General features: G+C 35.3%; 2 protein-coding genes across 2 annotated transcripts; both read right to left on the reverse strand.

Annotated features, from left to right (window-relative positions):
- Positions 1–3,068: 3,068 nt before the first annotated feature.
- Positions 3,069–6,923, reverse strand: LOC129233053 (uncharacterized; the record flags this gene model as incomplete). The annotated part of the gene is made up of 2 exons (XM_054867134.1): positions 4,424–6,923; positions 3,069–3,688 (listed from the first exon to the last, which is right to left on the reverse strand). Coding segments are annotated over exons 1-2 (3,120 nt in total), but the record flags the coding sequence as incomplete, so codon positions are not given.
- A 3,410-nt stretch (positions 6,924–10,333) lies between these two features.
- Positions 10,334–20,998, reverse strand: LOC129233051 (short-chain dehydrogenase/reductase family 16C member 6-like; the record flags this gene model as incomplete). Its single annotated transcript, XM_054867133.1, has 5 exons — positions 10,334–10,692; positions 11,157–11,282; positions 15,024–15,158; positions 19,120–19,226; positions 20,759–20,998. Coding segments are annotated over 5 exons (720 nt in total), but the record flags the coding sequence as incomplete, so codon positions are not given.
- Positions 20,999–21,249: the final 251 nt, after the last annotated feature.

The following is a 21,249-nucleotide window of genomic DNA, read 5'->3' on the forward strand; positions in this document are numbered from 1 at the left end:
GGATGGTACTTCTTCTTCTTTTGGGAATTTTGCTACACTTAACCTAAGTGGCTTTATCCCTAATGATGCAGGTATCGAGGACTGAAATTCAAAGGGCAGGCAACTTAAATTAGACCAAAACCCTGATGAATGAACATAGCATGAGAAACAGAACGAACGAAAGTGGCAAGATACACAGCAAGACAAAACAAAACCAGGTCCCCAACTCGGGGATGGACTGGAGAACGAAAGTTAGCCAACATCGACGACCGAAAGGAGAGCCAACAGGCAAGAAAAAACCCGGGGGGAAAAATGAAATTTCAAAGATAAGACAGAAGGACAGAGGCACACAGCCGGCACAAGCCCGCAGTCTGTCTCTCTCTTTAGTATACTTGGAGCATTCCAGAATTGCATGATCAAGTGTCTCTGGAACTTTGCATCTTGAGCAGAGGGGGGAATTTGCCCGTCTGATCTGGAACAAGTTGTAATTTGTAAGAGTGGTGCGAGTCCTGGCCCTAGAGATTAAGACATCTTCATATCTACTGTTGGGCATCACCCGGATCTTGTCGTTGATATTGATAAGGTGGCTGAATCTTTTGGCATAGTGAGATGAGTTCCAGTTTTGGAGGGTTTTCATTTTGAAACTGTTTCTGAGATTTTGAATAATGTCTTCAGGGGACTTCCAGTGGAGGATAAGGTTTTCACGATGGCCCATGTTTGCTATTTTGTCCGCAATTTCATTGCATTGTATTCCTTCATGCGCAGGGGTCCAAGCAATGTCAATGGAGTGACCGTTTTCGATGCAACTATTGATGATCTGAGCAATCATAGTGATGATGTGTGGAGATTTGTTATTGACGTTTTTGAGGGCCGTGAGGACTGATAAGCTGTCAGAGAGAAAAATAACTTTATCCCCGGTTCTTCCGAACCGACGGATGGCAAGCCACAAGGCCAAACCTTCAGCAGTGAGGACTGAGTTTTCATGAGGGATTCTTCCCATGATGTACTCTTTAGTATCGTTATTGTAGATACCGATGGAGGTGGAATTAGTGACTTTTGAAGCGTCCGATGCAATGATAGGGTTATTGTTCCAATTATTACTGCTATAATTATGGAAGGCTTTGCTGATGAGATTATAAGGGATCTTGTCATTTTGAAAAGGCAGGCTCTTGAGAAAAATGTTGCAGTGTTTTGAATTATCAACGATCGGAATGCATAGTGGGATGATTTGGCTGGGGTAAATATTAAGATCTTTTAGTAGATTTTTCTTTTTTATTGCCAGGGGAGCTTTGTCAGTGTTTGCAGGTATGAACTTAGTCTCGAAAGAGAGTAAACGTTTTCTGACTGTAGAGAAATTCCCTAGTGCGACTTGGCGTAACATGAAGATTTCTGCATTGAGGCTATGGCTATGTTGGCAGGTGGTTTCTTTAGCTTCCATGAGAAGGACCGGGATAGGGGTGAATTTGGGGAGGCCCACAGCTACCCGTATTGCGGAATGGTATATTGTTTCAATCCTCTTTTTATTTGTCTGGGAGCATGAAGAAAAGATATGGCTTCCAAAATTTATTTTGCTTTTAATGCAACTTTTCGCAATGATTAACAGATCTTTAGTTCTCGCTCCCCATCTTTTCAAGGCAACGGCTTTGAGAATGTTGGTGTATTTGTACACTTTTTGAGATAAGTGGTTAATATGGTTTTTAAAGGTGAGATTGCGGTCGAAAATGAGATCCAGGATTCTGATATCTTCACTCCATTTGATGTTTTTTCCGTTAATGGATAGATTACGATTAGTTTTCTTTTTTTTTTGTTTGAAAAATTTATTGCCACGCACTTTTCCGGTACGATCTTCATGTGCCAGCACTCGCACCATTCTTGAATTTTTAGTAAGGCAGCCTGGAGGTCGTTAAGTGCTGTGTCGATTTTGGCCCCTGAGCTGATCAAAAAGATGTCGTCAGCATATGTGAACAATTTGGTATTCCTATAATGGGCTTGACATAAATCGGCAATGTATATTTGGAATAAGAAAGGGCTCAAGACCGCTCCTTGAGGGACGCCTCTATTGGTGTAAAATTTCGCTGAGTAATTACCTCTCCATTTAACTTGGGCGGAACGGTTGTTTATGAAATTGTGAATCCAGTAGGCTGCTTTCCCTTGAATTCCGGCTTGCATCATCTTCCAAATTAGTCCGTCGGTCCAGACAGAATCGTATGCTCCTTTAAGGTCAAGTGCAACTAGGAAAGTAAAAAGCTTATTGCTTCTGGATTGGAAAATTTCATGATGAATACTAGTAAGTATGACGTCACAGCCTCTGAAAGGGAGGAAGCCAAATTGATTGGGCGGAAAGATATTGGAAGTTAGGCTATAATCAATTAAACGCTTGAGGAGCATTCTTTCCATAGTTTTCCCGAGTGTGGAGGTGAGTGATATAGGACGATACGAGGATATATCTTCGCGACTTTTACCTTTTTTGTGGATAGGGATTGTTACGTTCTGGTTCGAAATGAATATACTTGCAAAACACAATGTGGACTGTATAAAAGTTAAATCAACACACTTTATTAGTCGGAGCCACTACTCCTAATTAACTTCTAATAATATATATGAAGCCACTACTTCAAAATAAACAACGCATGAAGCCATTACTTCATTAGATGCAACAACACTTTTGCAATAAGAAAGAAGAAAGAACACAACAATTATCAAAACTGTTGCCATAGAAAACAATTAAAAAATTAAACTTTTCACGAGGTAACATTTTCTGGAGGAAGTACCAAACATACCGCTCCCCTTGAAATCTCATTAGGTTTCAACATATATTTTTTATGGAATAATAATTTATTTTTTTTAGAAATAATAAATGGCAACAACTAAATTACAAACTACAACAAAGAATTTAAATAAATAAATAGTTAAGTTGAAATTGGAAGTAAATAAACCTTATTTATGCCTCTTTTAAAATGTCCGTATTTAGTATACACAGTCACTACTCGGACGCTTCCATCAGTTCCGGGAAAAAGTTCAACAATCCGACCAAGAGTCCACTCTAGTGGCGCGGCATTTTCTCTGTGAACTAGAACAATGTCCCCAACCTTCAAATTTGGCTGCTCCTTCCACCACTTGGAGCGAGGTTGAAGAGTATGAAGATAATCTCTTGACCAGCGGTTCCAGAAATCCAGGCGAAGTCTCTGAATGAGCTTCCATCTCTCAGAGAGAGAAGAAGCTCTAGATGAAGTACTTGGCTCAGGAAATTGGTGAATGGGACCCCCAACAAGAAAATGAACTGGAGTCAGGGCACTGAGGTCTGATGGGTCGGATGATAATGCGGTAAGAGGTCTGGAGTTGAGACAGGCTTCTATTTGAAGAAGGAGCGTGTAAAACTCCTCAAAGTTGAGAAGCGCAGAACCGGACACTTTCACTAGCAATTGTTTAGTACTTTTAATAGCAGCTTCCCACAGTCCTCCGAAATGAGGTGCATATGGAGGAATGAAGGACCATTCTATTCCTTTCATTGAACTGAAATCTTGCACTTCTGCTTCACGGCACAATTGGTATAACCTTTTAAGAACTCTTGAAGTTCCCTTGAAATTTGGTCCATTATCTGATAGTATTTTACTTGGACATCCTCTTCTGGATATAAATCTGCGCAATGTTGCTAGAAATGCAGCAGTCGATAATTCTGAGACAAGTTCTAGGTGTACTGCCTTGGTTGCTGAACAAATGAAAAGACAAATGTAAGACTTAAACTTGGTAACTGATCTTTTATGAGCACATTTTGTGTAAAAGGGTCCAGCGAAATCAATTCCAACAATTTCAAAAGGACGAGTTTGCTCAATCCTTGACGCCAGAAGATCTCCCATCACTTGAGGAGCCGATTTCAAACTCAACTTGAAGCACTTCAAGCATTTCTTAAGTTGTTTTCTAACAACTGATCTACCATCAACAAACCAGAATTTTTGTCTTATTAAAGACAACGTTTGCTGCGGTCCAGCATGGATATAAGTTGTGTGATAGTAATCTATGACCTTCTCTGTAAAGCTGTGATTTTTCGGTAACAGCATGGGATGCTTTTGATCGTACGATAAGGATTGATGTTTGGAAAGTCTGCCTCCTACACGAAGAATGCCGTCAGAGTCAAGAAACACATTTAGAGGAAGCAATTTACTATTACGCGGTAATGGCATTCCTTTAGTTAGCAATTTTCTCTCGGACGTGAACTCATTTTCTTGAATTGTTCGCACCACACAAAGCACTGAGTTATGAAGTTCTTTGGATGTGAAACAACCAGAGATTTTGGTACGACTGGAACAGCTATTGTTCAAATATCTCAAAACCCATGCACAAACACGTATCAATTTTGTAAACGAAGATATTTTTGCCACGAATTCAGGAACAAATTTTAATTTAGATGCGCACGCAATGATTTTTTGCTTCTCTTCTACAGCACATTCAGGAAGAGAATATGTCTCTGTAACGTCTAATGGTATGAAACTACTCATAGGTTGACTTAACCAGTTTGGACCTCGTAACCACATGTCATTGCTGATTAATTGAGACGGAAGTAAACCTCTGGTTCCTAGATCCGATGGATTTTCAGTTCCACGGACGTGAAACCACTTGACTGATGGGATGGTTGTCTGAATTTTAGACACTCTGTTTGCAACAAATGCTTGCCATTTATATGGTTCAGTTGCAAGCCATGCGAGAGTTATTTTGGAATCAGTCCATGCTACAGTATTCTGAACTGGAACTTGAATATTTTTCAAAACAGCAGCTAACAAATCAGCTAGCAACAATGCTGAGCACAGTTCCAAACGAGGCAGAGACTGAGTTTTCAAGGGTGCAACTCTTGTTTTCGCAGTAAGCAAAGACACACGAAAATCCGAATTCGGTAATAAACATCTCACATAAATTGCTGCACAGTACGCTTTTTCTGAAGCATCACAAAATGCGTGCAACTTTATATCTGCATGCGAAGAAGTTAGAACTAATCTTGGAATTTTCATTTGTTCAAGGAGATGCAGTTCTTCACAAAATGATATCCAATTCCTATTTAATTCTTCGGGAATGATTTGATCCCAAGAAAGCTTATACTTCCACAATTCTTGAAGTAACACTTTCATAAACACTACACAAGGAGAAAGCAATCCCAAAGGATCAAATACACGGGAAATCTCAGACAATATTTCCCTCTTGGAGTATTCTAGCTTTTGTTTCACAGACTCAATGCTAAAACTAAAATAATCAGCTTTTGGACACCACTGGATACCAAGAACCTTAACTTCAGTTTCTAAGTTTGCAGCCTCTTCTTCATCTAGGAATTCTTTAATCATGTTGGTATTATTAGATTTCCACTTACGAAGATTAAATCCTCCCTTTGCCATCATAGTCTTTAACTGCTTCACAAGCTCAGATGCTTCTTCTTCCGATGACGCACCACTTAAAAGGTCATCAACGTAAAAATGATTCAATGTAGCGTTTGAAGCAAGGGGATAGCTGTCCTTCTCGTCTAAGGCAAGCTGATGTATTGTTCTCGTGGAGAGAAATGGCGCACTTGCAGTTCCATACGTTACCGTGAGCAATCTGTATTCTTTTACCGGTTCTTCTAAATTACTTCTCCACAAAATTCTCTGCCAATCTACGTCTTCAGGATGTACCCTTATTTGTCGAAACATTTTCTCCACATCGGCACAGACTGCAACTGGAAATGTTCTGAATCGAAGTAGAATGGGATACAATTCCAACTGCAAGCGTGGGCCCACCATCAATAGATCATTTAGGGAGTATCCTGATGATGATTTGGATGATGCATCAAACACCACCCTCAATTTCGTTGTTGTACTAGACTCTCTCAAAACTGGAAAATGAGGAATGTAATATGCTTCACTCTTTGCATAATCAGTTTCGGGAACTGGTTCCATGTGTTTCAGTTCAAGATATTCCTTCATAAAATCCTGGTACTGTTTATATTTTGCCGGGTTTGAGCTTAAGGAACGTTCAACTGCATTCAACCTGCGTAAAGCATGCTGTCTAGATTCACCTAATTCTGTTGGAGAGGTGTGGAAAGGCAATTTTACTATGTATTTTCCATCTTCAGCCCTAGAATGAGTATTTTTGAAATGTTCCTCACAAGCCTTCTCAGCACTTGATAGAAAACTAACAGATGGCACCGAGTCCAACTCCCAAAACTTAGAAATAAGTTCATTAGTATCAATATCTATATTATTTAACACAAGTGGAACATTATCCCTAAATAAATTGACAGATCCTGAAATGATCCAGCCAAAAGAAGAACGAACTGCTGAGGGATAACCATCACCTCTGTTGCTAATTTCACCTTTTAACACTTGAAGGAAAATATCTATACCAAGCAAAATGTCAATTCGAGCTGACTTATGAAAAGAGGGGTCTGCGAGTACTAGATCCTTGAAGGCTTCTTGAATTCTAACATCAATTGATGTGTGCGGTAGATTTCCCACAATTTTATTCATTACAAATGCTGAACTTTTAAGCTTTGGCTTAGAATCGAAATGCGGAGAAAACTCCAAGTCTACAAGACCATTACTACGAGCGGCAGTAGCGCCAAGGCATGACACCGCTATGTTTGCCTTTTTTCTACCTAATCCAAGTCGATTAACACAATCTTCAGTAATAAAATTAGCTTGACTACCAGGGTCTAATAAGGCACGACATAACTGAAACCTCCCAGAAGAATCTAAAGCCTTGATAAGAACTGTACATAGTAATACTTCTTTATTTTCACCTCTAGATACTCTTTCTTCCACTTGAAGAGAAGTAGTACCTGTGTAGATGCTAGGAAGTTCACCGGAAAGCCTAGCGTTATTTTTACTTTCATCAGAATTGCACATTTTTCCTGGAGTAAAAGATTCAGCTTCAATAGAGAGGGTACTAGAGATTTGTTTATTGTCCGAATTCACTGCACTCATACCTTTATCACCCCTATCAATATGCAGTATAGAATTATGCGATTTTCCGCACTCTTTGCATTTTTGAGGACATTTACAGAATTTTAACAGGTGAGAGGAAGAAAGACAACAAAAACACAGATTATTAAACTTGACAAAATTAATTCTTTTCTGAACAGGCACATTTTTAAATTTAAAACATTTCACCAATGCATGATTACCTTTACAAAATGTACAATCTACTTTTGCTTCAGTCAACAAAGATGTGACTTTGCAATTAGAATTTTTCTTTTCGTTAAAAGAATTTTTACTGTTCTGTAAAGTACGAGCTTGTACACGAAGAAATGAGAATAATTGCTCCAAGGTACCTAATTCATCTTTTTTTAATTCCCGTTCCCACCAACTTCTCGTATTTTTGTCCAATTTTTCAACTAATGCGTAAACAACCATAACTTCAGCAAATTCTTCAATTTTATGACCTATAACAGCCAAAGAGCTCACAAATTCATTAGCTGAATCAATTAAATTAAGAATTGCCTGAGGCGATTCATTAATTCTTTGTAAATTAAACAATTTTCTAATAAGTGCATTTACTAGTTCTCGCTTATCAGAAAACCTATCTTCAAGTAGTTGCCAAGCAACCGAATAGTTTGCATTTGAAATCGGCATAGAATTTATAATTCTTAACGCTTCATCTTTACAACTAGCCTTCAAATATTGCAATTTCATTGCATCTGAAATGCTTTTATTTTCATGAACACTAGTCGTGAATAAATCCTTAAAAGTTAGCCACTCTTCAATTTTCCCCGAAAAAATGGGAAGAGAAAGAACAGGTAATTTAACTTGTGCGAAATTGTCGCCATTTTCTTGCAGAGCAAGTTTTTCGGTTTTCACACTCACACTATCTTTTGCGCGATTAATTTTTAAAGCAAGGTCGTCAATTATATCTTGCAGTAAATAATTTTCCTTCATAAATTCCTCGATTTCAGTTTCCTTACACATTCCATAAATTGCATCAAAAATGGAATTTATCTCTACCGATAATTGATTTGTCTTGGTTTCAAATAACTTGAGTTCCACCAAATCGGCTTTTTCAACAGAATTCTCCACTTTTTCATTATGGCGATTTAATGCCGCCTTGGCGACAAATAATTTTATTTTCAATTCATTCATAGTTTGACGAAATAAAGTGAACAATAATTCTAAATGACTCACCGGCTAATTACTCAAAGCTCCGGTCTCTGGAGGACCATTTCTATGTTACGTTCTGGTTCGAAATGAACAAACTTACAAAACACAATGTGGACTGTATAAAGTTAAACCAACACACTTTATTAGTCGGAGCCACTACTCCTAATTAACTTCTAATTATACATATGAAGCCACTACTTCATTAGATGCAACAACACTTTTGCAAGAAGAAAGAACACAACAATTATCAAAACTGTTGCCATAGAAAACAATTAAAAAATTAAACTTTTCACGAGGTAACATTTTCTGGAGGAAGTACCAAACACTAAGAAACAATTCAATAGATGCCTTCTGTTTCTTTCTGTATTATTGGTTTTTTATTATGGCATTTATTTCTTCATTTTAGATTTTTTACAATATGTTTTCATGAATCTTGCAGTTTTTGAACAAAATAATGAAATATGGCAACAAAACAATGCGTTTTGGATCAATTTTTCAGTAACTCCTAATACCGGTTTCAATATCGGTACTCCGGGCTCACGTTTTAAAAAATATCGAACTCCGGTGACATTTTTGGTCTGCTATTGCAATCCCTAGAAGTAACTGTATTTTTTTAAAGGAGATCGTGACGTAAAATTGAAAATGTTGAAAATAATTTGAATTATAGCAAATGTGGTGGGATTGTTACTGAATGAACAGGTGTGTGTTCAGTTTGTGTTCAGTTTGTTCGTATTTAAGAAAGAATAACAATTGAAAAATTAAATATTTTATTTTACAAGAGCAAATTTTTTCGGACAAGTGATGTTTATTTTTATTATTATTATTTTTTTTTTACTTTTTTTTAAAAACTTTTCTTTTCCGTTCCTTTTCTCTCTCTATCTCTTTTGCAAAAAAAACCTTCGCATTTGAGAACTGCTAAAGAAAAAAATTTTTTAACGTACCAGTGAGGTTTTTTTTCACTTTCTTCTGTGTGTGTTTATGTTTTTGTTTTTTACTTCCTTTTACAAAAAAGGAAGTATTGTATTCGCGAAAAAATTTTCACTCAAAAATCGCCCTTAATTTCCATTTTGCTCACCCCCAAATGAATGTTGAGTTTTTTTTTCGATTCGACCACATGCGGAAAAGTGCCTAAGAATGTATAGACACGCGAAATATCCATTTTGACCATCACCGAGGTAATTACAACGACTTTTCTTGTGACGTCTGTATGTATGTGCGTATGTGTGTATGTGCGTATGTGCGTATGTGCGTATGTATCTCGCATAACTCAAAAATGGTATGTCCTAGAAAGTTGAAATTTGGTACATAGACTCGTAGTGGGGTCTAGTTGTGCACCTCCCCTTTTGGTTGCTTTCGGATGTTCCTAAGGGGGTCTTTTGCACCTTTTTGGGGGGAAATCATTGTTAATATCAATGCAAACTTAAGTGGTGTTACAATTTGGCGGACACTTGGCGATATATCGCCAGTCTTTTGGTCGCCAAGTTTTGTCGCCAACTTGGCGGAAAATTTGGCGATTTTTTTTTATCTGGTTTTAATTTGGCCATCGTTTTTAATATTTAGAGATTAAACTATTGAATCACATTAAAATTGCCAATAATGGGAAAATGACATTAAAATGGAGTAAAAGGAAGTCATGTGAGGCACACATCAGCTCGTTTTTTAGAATGTTTTTGACTCGAGGCCTTGTGAAAAAAAAATTTGCGAACGGTTAAGATTTTTTTTTTCTTTTTTTACGAAATAAAAATAATAATAAATGAATTAGTAAATACTATGTAAATTAAACTTTACTTGGTGTTTAAAGAAGTAACGAAAAATATTTAAATGATAAGAAAAAATAAGTAATTATTGTAATAATTATACATAAGTAAAAAACATTGAAGAAAATTCATAGAAAACTATGAAAATTATTACAAAATTCTCATAAATAATGAACTATACCATTTTTTTTTTAAAATTATCGTGAGTTTTTTTTTTTTTTTTTTTTGGTTTTTTTACTAAGGAAAATTTTTGTGACGTGGGCGAGCAAAAATTACTGCGGACTGATCAATTATTTTACCTTGCGTTTGCTGGTCCTCCGGACCACCAGTTGAGAATCGCTGGAATAAGCCACTTTTATCCATCAAATAGAATACTATTTTCCTGAACATTATTTAATTGGTTATTTTCGAAAATCTGAACTATCTATGGCCCTAATTAGTTCGAATTTTCAGAGTTATGTACTTTATTATTAAATTAAAAAAATAAAAGTAATGGTATTTTAATTTAATTTTGAAAAGTACAAAGCGAGATGGATTGATAACGGATTCGCACTGCACTTATGTTCTCCTGCCTCCAAATGGAAAAAAAAAACAGTTGCTTAGTTTTTCTTTTCTTTTTTTTTTTTTTTTTTTTCTTGACACAGTACCATATTTCTTCTTTGTAATTCGAAGATAGTGACGTTATTGATGATTTCGGGAAACTCTGCTTAAATACTTTTTTGGTCTTCATTTACTTCAGCGTCGAATCGTTGTTTGTTTTCGAGTTTTCAGAAGCAACGTTGGCCATTCGACAGTAGTCCACGAAATCCATAATTTCACAAAAGCATTTTCTTGGAAATAATCTAAAAAATATTTTTTTGTTAGTTGTTTGTAGTCAATAATAATAACATGCAAAGTCATTTAGATTTTAATTTTGAAAGAACGTAAATAGCAGTATACGTTTTGTGTTAAGGTTGTTCCAATACTGTTGGTTATTTTATTCTGTTTTGTGTATTATTTCCATTATTTTGCTTTCAGTTACTATTTTTCTTACCTATTCATTTATTTTTGCAAAAACTAAATATAATTAAACTCTAATAGGTCGATCGCTCTTTTGAGTTGAAAAGAATAAAAAACATAAAAAGAAAAGACCCCCCCCCCCCAAAAAAAAGAGCTTCAGACTTTGGGGATAGAAAATTTGGGGATAGATTTTCAGATGGATAATTTTTCACCTCGAACAAGGTCGGAGCGGGCCTCTTGTTAAAACATATATTAGAAACAGTTTCGCTCTGCTCTGACCAAATTTTATTTTAAGTGAGAGACTTACTTCGATCCAATAATGAAGCAATACACTCGGCGTGGCAACGCAGCAATAAATTCTTCTGTTCTGATGGCATGCAAAATTTCCTCTGCGGCTTTTTGGATGCTGAGAATGGGCGTTAAAATAGGATATCTGAAATGCAGGAAAATCTGCCGGTTAAATTTTATCTTTAACTATGTTATTTAAATTAGATATGTTAAGTAAAGCCTGTTAAGTATGTTAATAAAAACTTAAGATTGAAGTAACCTCGCTGTCTCCATTTTAGAAGAACTTTATGTAAGGCTGTACTACAAATATACATTAAACCATAATTCGTTGTTAACCAAAGTTTTATACAAATAATTTTCGCAATTTTTCGCTCTTGCCCAGTTAACTGAAAGGAGATAGCAGGAGAAGCGACTGCTAAAGTCTGACCACGCCCCGTTTCAGAATTGTTCACTTTCGTGAAGGAACGATATGGAGAGAAAAGTTGAAACGGAGTTTGCAAGTGCGTCATTGGTTCTATAGATTGAGTACGTCACCTAGGAATTTAAGAAAATACTCACAGAGGTAAAAAATTTTAATTTTGTGCGGTCAAGGCAGTTGTCTCATTGGACAGGTCATGCCTTACGTAAGTGGGTGGGTTTGGGTTTTACTTCTTTCATCAGCCATAGGTCAGCAAGAATAACGTCCCCGATAATTAATTCCAAATAAAAAATTGGCTCGAGTAGGGCTGCAATGATCTTCCTTCTCTATTCTTTAAGGAATGGACCCGTTTTCTCAAATGATTGACAATGTTTATTTGTTTGCGGTCGGACTATACCAATATCTGACCCTTAACAACCCTTATTTTACAAATTCTATAGCAAATCGTTGATGTGTTACCATTTATCAATCTTCGGTAACACTTAATGTTGCAACCTTACCTAAATTCAAAATGGTTGGGTTCAACTTATTTTTCGTCTTCATTGTTCCCAATTAATTAAATAAGTCCTTTTATGAGAAAACAAGCAATGGGTAAACATTCAACCCATTTCTACAAGAAGAAAATTTAACCCAGATACTTTAAAGCTTTGAACAATAGATGGAGGAGGGGGGAGAACAAGAAATTAAAGTAATTATTTGCAATAAACATGCATTTACTCTCATTTCTGAAATTAACTTTTGATTCTTTTTGATTTATTTTTAACAGAATTCACAAAACACATTGTAACTTACAAAAATGTTTTAAATTATAATTTCTCTTAATTCAAGTTTCGGCCTTTAAATAAGAGAACATCAGGATGCACAAAATTCAGCTGATCCAGTCGCTGAGTTTTTGAAAGAGTTAGATAATAATTGATGATTATATTTGCAAGTAAGCAGTTCTTCCGCATCTTTTACAGGGTTCGTACTCAATTTCAGAAATAAAATGAAGGAGTGAAATGAGATTTTGAAGGAGTACCAATGGGCTGTCCTTAAATGACGTCACACTTTTTTTTCAACATGTTTGACCCCCTTCACATTTGTCACAAAGTGTCACACTCTATCTTACTCCTCCTCTTGCCACATGTCATATTTTTATAAACATATTGTTACAATAACTGTGTGATGTCACTTTTTGTCACCCTCTCTCTTCCCCTTGTCACAATTTCATGAACCTGTCTCTCCCTCAAGGCATGACATCACTAATATCATAACTGTGATTTACTAAACAATTGTCTTTTTAACACAATCACTTAATACAGTACAGGTATTTTTAATATTTAAATAATGATTTGACAAACTGACTTTTGCCGCTGAGAGTGGGGCGGAGGGAAAAGGGATCAAGGAATCATTTAACTTGAAAAAATAGCCAAGCACCATTTGAGCATGATTTACTTCATTTATGAAATGTCTTAGTCATCTACTAATATTTTCACCTTCAACTTTTATAATTTATATGATCAATTTGTAAATCACATTTTTGTGAGGAAAAACATATACAAAATTACTACATGAAAATCGCCCTTGTGACGAAGATAAGTTGTTGATTGAAATATTTTAAGTTACTGTCACAGAGGAAGACTGTATAGCTATATAGTCTTGAACTAAGAAAGAAGGAGTATTAGAGGAGTTTTGAATGAGCTTACGAACCCTGTTTTAACAAAAAATGATTTTTCTCTTTTCAGATATTAAAACTTCATGGCAGAAGAAAATCAGACGATAACATACAATAAGTTCTCGTGAATCTCCAATAAGAAAACCAGCTACTTCATCGCCTTTGCCTGATGGTCTTACTAGCGAAAACAAAAAAAATAAGTAGTTCCAGGTAAATTCTTCCACAATTTTTGTTCCTTTATGAATAGCAATGAGGGGTGTTTCCTTTAGTCAAAAGAACTCTACTTTTGGTCGCTGAAATTGATAGAGTAAGTGAAAAAATATAACATGAGGCAGTGAGAAGCAAAGAGATGCAAGTGGCAAAATTAAAAACTTGGAGATAACCAGTACACATAGTAGGTGAACCTCTCCTCTGTCTTGGGGCAAGAGATGGTACTAGTAACCCTGGTAGTTGCTGTTACACAGCATGATTTAGAAAAAAAATTTAATGAAAGCCTACCTAAAAGCTAATCTTCAAATGCGTTTTATTCAAAACTTGAAAACGTCCACTTGCATCCGTTTGCTTCTCACTGCCTCACATGTAGTCAAAAAATATTTTTTTTTTCTCAACATTTAATTTTTAATTCATTTTTTAAATGCTAGATTTCTAAAACAAAATGTTTCATCCTGTGACGTCACAAATGAAGACAGCCATCTTGAATCGGAGCGCGTGGTTGTCTTTTCTGGAAAGTTATCGCCTTTTGGTGACTTTTCACTGCGAGCAATTATTAGCCGAAATTTCAGAAAAAAATATTTTTGAAAGAAGAGAAACAACCCAATTTCAACGAGACCGTGTTAACAACAAACCATTTATAATCATGGTATCTAAACGTATAAAATAGCTCCGTTTCGCTACCTTTAAATTGTTAAATTACTGGAAAAGAAAATTAAATATTTGCTCTAATATAGCATGTGTCAATGGATCAAAATTTTGGGAAATTTAGATTTATCTCGTATTCTTGTATGGTATGTGGTGTAAAGATATTTAAAGATAAAAGCCTACCCTTTTTTTTAAATCAAGAAGTTAAAGACCTAATTATTTGAAAATGACATATTTTCAGTCAACTAGAGGAGATGTAACGTGCATTATCAACAGCACCATCGGCCTACGTGAATTCAGAAAGAATATTTTCAACTGCAGGCCATTTTTAGTGACAATTTATTAAATAGATGCATTATGTTTCTTGCTATTTGTGATTTTTTATTATGATATTTGCTCCTTCATTTTATATTAGTTCCCAATTAGTAAATAATGAACTTTTTGCACAAATAGTAAAATATCAAAATGAAACATTATGTTTTTGATTTTTTTTTTGGGGGGGGGGGGGATTTCTAATACCGTTATTCCGGTATTACGTTAAAAAAAATACCGAATACCGGCATGACAATTTTGGTCTGGTATTGCTTATCCCTAGTTATGATTTTAAAAAAAAGAAAGAAAAGAAAAGAAAAAAGAAGAAGAAAAAAAAGAAAACAATAAACAATAGTACTGCCGTGGGCAGGTAAAGGGCTGTTACAATTTTGTCTTTTCTTTTCTTTGCAAGTTTTTCACCTATTGTATGATAACATTATTGTACAAGCTTGCTTGATTGGTTTCCGCCGAAAAAAAAGCTCTAAAAACGTCTAATTCCGACATTTCCCTATTGCTAGTATTGAATCCAAAACTGCGTTTCTTCGAATATCTCGAAAACTCATTTCTGCAGATACTGCCGTTTGCCTGCCCACTGCAGCATAGTAACAATTGCTCAAATAGAAATGAAGAACGTACGGACGTACTTAGCAATTGGATTCTGATTCATTCCCGTATCCACAGTGAGGGGACAAACAGTGGTGAATCGAATATCATGCCCTTCAGTCCTCATTTCTTCAGACAAGGCTTCCATCAATCCCACTACTGCAAACTTCGAGGCTCTGAAAGATCAATTGAGGCGGTGAAAAGAACAGTGATGTAACTCACTTTTTTTTAAAAAATTCACATTTAAGTTTATATCCAATTTATCGACACAACTGTGTTATATGTGATCATGGAATATAGAGCAATTTTAACTTAAAAGATTGCTATCACGTCATCATAGCTTTTTTACGGTACTTTTGATACAAGTTAGATTTTTAAAATGGCATAAAATTAACTTGCCCCAGTTTTCCTTTCAAAAATTTCGTTTTCTTATGGAATTGATTTGTTATAGTCTTCACTGTTTTTATATACAGAGTGTTCCAAAAATGACTGGTACATTTGAAAAATCAATAAAAACTATACGGGCAAAGATAGAAATATATCGTTTGTTGTATTAAGCTAGAAACAACAGTAAATTTTCAGACATACAAACCTTCAAAATTACTTACAATGTTCCTCAACAGATGACGCTGCAGGTATATTAAAAGGTCTAAAAGAAAACGCAGTCTGTAAGATTCTGTGACAGAAACACACTGTTTATCTGCAGTATGCTCGGAAAAACAGTAAACTTTCCGACATTTCAATTAAATTGGAAAGTGTGCCTGTCTGAAAATTTGCTGTTTTTCCAAGCATGTCGCAAATGAAGAGTGTATTTCTGTCGCTGCACGTTTAGTTTTTTGAGTAATCACGATTGCTTATTGTTCTCACTTGACTGTTTTGAAGTCTTTTGATTTTATTTTCCCACCGTCACCCTCTGCAGCATCACCGTCGACCGGGTCCTCACGATGCTGCTCCTATAGCGAAAGCCGTCTCCAGGTTGCATCCATGTCCTACACACACGCGCATACATACACAACTACACACTCACGCACGCACACACACACACAAACACACACGCCTACATACACACACTCGTGATTGCGAAAAACATAATTTGAATTCAAGATGTCAAAATTCAAATTAATTTATATATATATATATATATATATATATATATATATATATATATATATATATATATATATATATATATATATATATATATATATATATATTAATATTTCTAATATACCGGTTATTTTGGCAATCTTACAGACTGCGTTTTTCTTTATATATTTTAAAATACCTGCAGTGCCATCTGTTGGCTGAAGAACATTGTAACTAATTTTGAAAGTTTGTCTGTCTGAAAATTTACTATTGTCCCAAACATAATGCAACAAACGATTTCTGTCTCTGCCTGTTTAGTTTTTATTGATTTTTCAAGTGAATCAGTCATTTTTGGAACACCTTGTACTTTTCCTCAAAAATGATGTATGGGATAGAACCCAAATAAAAAGAAAAACACTCAAAAATAGTTCTTTTTTACAAAAATTTAAAAAGTTCACAAAAATAATGATTTTTTTTCACAAAATGCAGACCTAAAAATAAAAACTTGGATCGAATCCTGCTCGGCTAGTATAATCGTATGGAGAGCAAACGCTTGGCAATGTCTCGATGAGTTGAATCAACTGAAAAGTTGATTTAACTCATAGGGATTAGAATGGTAGGCACAATGTAGGGGTTGTATATTCATTACAAGAAACTATTTACAGGTTACGTTACTAAGACAATTTTAGATGAAAAATAATGGAATAAACGCAAAATTTAGCCAGATTACAACAAATTAATCACAAAAATAATTACTATTTACAGAATTTGTTACAATATATTTCTTTCAGTAAGCAATGTTGAATGCATCATTGAATATTTTAATATGGTTATGTATAGATTTTTTCCTAAAATTTGCAATTTTGCCGCTTGACTGGTTTTTGAAATAAACGATTCAATTGTGTTTTGTTCTTCTTTTTTTGAGCAATCACGATTGCTTATTGTCCTCACTTGACCGTTCTTCGCGTTTGGTTTCTTTTTCAACTGGGACCGGGCACACCAGCACCACCGCCCAACGGCCTCCGCAGGCGCGACTCCTCCTTTCCTGAGCTATCCGCTTCTCCTGATCGGAGGCGTCCATGTCCTACACATACACTCACACACGTCTACGTGCATACACACAGGTCTACGCGCACACACACACACACACACACAACTATGCACACGTAACCGCCCAGGAGGAGGGGGCTGGTTTGGAGGGACAGTAGCCGTTTCTAGAAACAATGACTCCAATGAGTAGGGTCCTGTCGCAGTTCGTGATTGCGAAAAACATAATTTGAATTCAAAGTGTCAGAATTCAAATTAATTTTCTTTTTATTCTTTGTTTTTGTTTTTCGGTCTTTCAGTGCAACTTCTTTTATCTCTATCAAAATACTTACAGATGCCGCCATTTAGCGGGAAACTAATTCATCTGTTGGACAAAACGTAAATTTAACGTCAATGTATGTAATTTTTACCAGTGGTGGGAAAAAAACGGGATGCGCTCCTCAATATAGGAAGAAAACACGTGCACATGGAATGAGCTGATTTTGCTGCATTTGAGTTGCCCGTGGAAACCGCGGGATAAGCAGCCGAGATGGTGTATTTTATTTTGAAAACAAACATTTCAGCACTGCAAGACCTCCAAAAAATAAAAACTTATGAATTTTTCATTTATGGAGGTATTGAAAAAAAAAAAAAGCGCGTTAGGGGCCATTCATTAATTACGTAAGGATGATTTTGGCATTTTTGACCCCCCTCCCCCCACGTAAGGGTAAGTAATATTTCTACCCCCCCCCCCTCATATCTTACGTAATATTCCATTTCATTTTTCAAAATAATAAAATAACGAATCTTACATTACTGGAATCGTTATGAAATTCACTATTATAAATTATTTTTTAAAAACCTTTTTGTGCAAAGAAATATTTACTAAAAGGAACCTAGGCTGCATGCTTTTTCGACAAATATTTTTTTGTATATGATGCGATACTAATTAAAAATAAAACATGCTATACACAGTGCGACTATTTTATTATATTTTACACTATTTATTTTTTCAAAAACAAGTAATAAACAACTCATCCTAATACGTTTTTTTACCTTCCAGGAGCAAATAAAATATAGTCCCTGCCAAACCACTTGACCGTGCGATTTCTAATATAAAATATCGACTTGGAAAATATTATGTAAGAATGGGTCTGATCCCACCCCCTCCAAGTAAGGGTATGTAGAGATTTTTCCACCCCCCCCTCCCCCTCGGGACCCTTACATAATTAATGAATGGTCCCTCATGTAGACGAATATCCAGTAAAATGTAAATAGTATTCCACAACAATTGGCTGTGAAATATACCGTATGTAATCTCAAAATATTGATATTATTTTCACTATAAAAATTTAAATGAGGCAGTGAAAAGCAAAGGGATGCAAATGGACTATTTAACGTTTCGAGTATATCGCGTTTAAATTTCAGATCCTAGGTAGGCTTTCATTTAAAAAAAAAGTTCTAAATCATGCTATGCAGCAACGCCTACTAGGGCTACTAGTACTATTTCTTGCCCCAAAGCAGAGGAGAGGTTCCAGTATCATTTGTACAGGTTTTCTCCAAATTTTTAATTTCGTCACTTACATCCCTTTGCTTCTCACTGACTCAAATGAGAGTTAAAAATAATAATTAAAATTAGTAAATCGTGTAATCCAAACATGTCAAACTACTGTAAAATATTGAACAATGTCACTGCAAAAGAATCTGTTAATGCTTTCACTTTGTTCCAATTGTTGATTTTTTAACTTTTAGCAAAACCTTTGTATCTCGAATTTTCCTTCTGTCCCGTGAAATTCGAGATAGACTGGTTCGACTGTAACATAAAACTTCGTTACCTGTATTTTTACAATGAAAAAAGTATAAATATTTTGTGTAATTTAGTGTTACGCACGGGACATTTCACAGCCAGATTCTGTAAAATGACGCTAAGTTTCAATGTCTTTTATTTCTTTTGATTTTTTAATCGGAACTGTGTCTACTTCAGATAATAATTAGGAAAAGAAATAGTATCAATCTGTATCTCACGAGTAATCACTTTGATTGACGTGTCCCATCAGTCCTGCTGCAGACGATATAGCAACCACATGCCCTCTGTTCTTCTTTATCATGTTTGGAAGAAAAGCTCTTATGGTCTGAAACATTGAGAAAAGACAAAATTAAGAGAACGTTTCAAAATACTTATTCCATCTGCATCTTTACAAAAAGAAATAATTATTAAATAAAATCAAAAAACCTGACTGTGTAAAAACCAAAAAAACTAAAGAGAAGAAATATATAATCCCAGTAGTATAGAATGTTATTACTGAATAACTACACCATTGAAACAGTTTTGCAATCGATACACACATAAGAAAAATCATAAATTCAAAAGCAGAATAAAAGGATCAATAGTCAGGACCCATTCCTTTTTGACCAATCAAGGAACCCTGTAAAATTTATGATTTGTCTTATGTATGTATCGATTATAAAACTATTTCAATGGTGTAGTTATTCAGTAGTACTTAATAACACTTTAAACTACTGGGCTTATATATTTTCTTTTAATTTTTTTTTTTTTTTTGGTTTTTACGTAGTTGGGTTTTTTGTTTTTTAAAAATAATTATTTTTATTTTACCCTTTTTAGTTAATTTTCATTGATTTAGTTATTATGATGATAAGACGAAGAATTTCTCAATCTTGTTCATTAATTGAGAGAGTTTATATCGTGAGGATTATTAAGTAACTTGCGGTGGTCTAAACTACTCATTATAGTAACTCTAGGGACCTAACTCGGCTTAAAGCTACATATGCTTGACCTTTAGCAAAAATGCGCGAACTCAAGTCAACCAAAAATAAACAGCCTGTATAACTCATGATGACGCGAGGTCAGAAACGTCGTCAGTCAAATCTTTGTCGCAGAACTAAAAAAGCCTGTCAAGAAAGTACACGTCGCGAAACTCAGTCCCCTGAATCACGACAAACACAAATGCAACATGTTAGTGATGAAATCGAATTAGTACACTTAGTAAACAAAAAATTCAAGCATTGAGAACGTTACCTGCATTTACCGCACGCTGTGTCACACGCAGGCACTCCCAAGGAGAAGACAAATCGATTGACGTCAGAATCATCAAAATTGGCCAAGGCGTTTAGCCTCCACAACGCCACATAGGAACAAACATATATAGACTCATAAACACATCACCTTTGCGTCGCGCACGCACAGTCGGTTAAAAGGATATCAGTGGCAGTTAGTCGCGGAAAGACACATTTAACTTCAAAATTTGTTTTAAGTATTCCCCCCTCCCCTCCCACATACTTCGCCCTTAAAATTATGCTCAGATAAAAGAAGAAATAACAACGTTAAATTCCATAAATTGCAGAATTTGAAATTTAACGTTGTTAATTCTTTTTTACTTTTCAAGCACAGATGTATTGATTCAACTTCAGGCTCATATATTTCCAGCAACTGCTTCCATAGAGTCCGTACAGATTTCAACTTATCTAAAACTCTTTAACTCATTAGTATACTTATCACTGTGAATTAAAACTGCAAAGAAAACCAATATGCAAGTCATTTTTCTCGAGGAAAGTAATTATAAGCAATTTCTCGTATAAAATCACTAAAAAAAATCTAATACACTGGTTCTACAAATCTTAAGTACGTTTTCACTGTAATACATACCCAGATATGTGCTATAATATTTATTTCGAATGTTTTTCTTATTTTGGCACTGTCAAGCTGCAAGAAAGGCACATTTTGCATCAGACCAGCGTTGTTCAACAATATATAGACATCTCCAACATTCTGAAGGACCAACTTCGCTTTTTCATTAACGTCTTCTTCTGATGTAACATCACATCTGTACCACTTCGCCCATCCTCCCTTTGATGTTATTTCTGTTGCAACGTTTTGCACTTTTTCCTGTGAAAAAACATATTGTTACGAGTTCAGTACAACTTCAAACTTTCTTTAAATGACGACACAGTTCTTGAGAAGAACACGGGGGATTTATTTACAACTATGTACAAGAAATATCGTTAACAGCTGCTAAATTAACCATAGCAATTAAGCAAATATCCCGCAATTAATCGAATATCGTTAAGCACTGTACATTACTCAGTACACCCCGCATTTAAATCCAAAATACGTGAAAAGATCAAATTCGAAAATCA

Source organism: Uloborus diversus, unplaced genomic scaffold (genome assembly GCF_026930045.1).
Source record: "Uloborus diversus isolate 005 unplaced genomic scaffold, Udiv.v.3.1 scaffold_1504, whole genome shotgun sequence".
Classification (NCBI taxonomy): Eukaryota; Metazoa; Arthropoda; class Arachnida; order Araneae; family Uloboridae; genus Uloborus; species Uloborus diversus.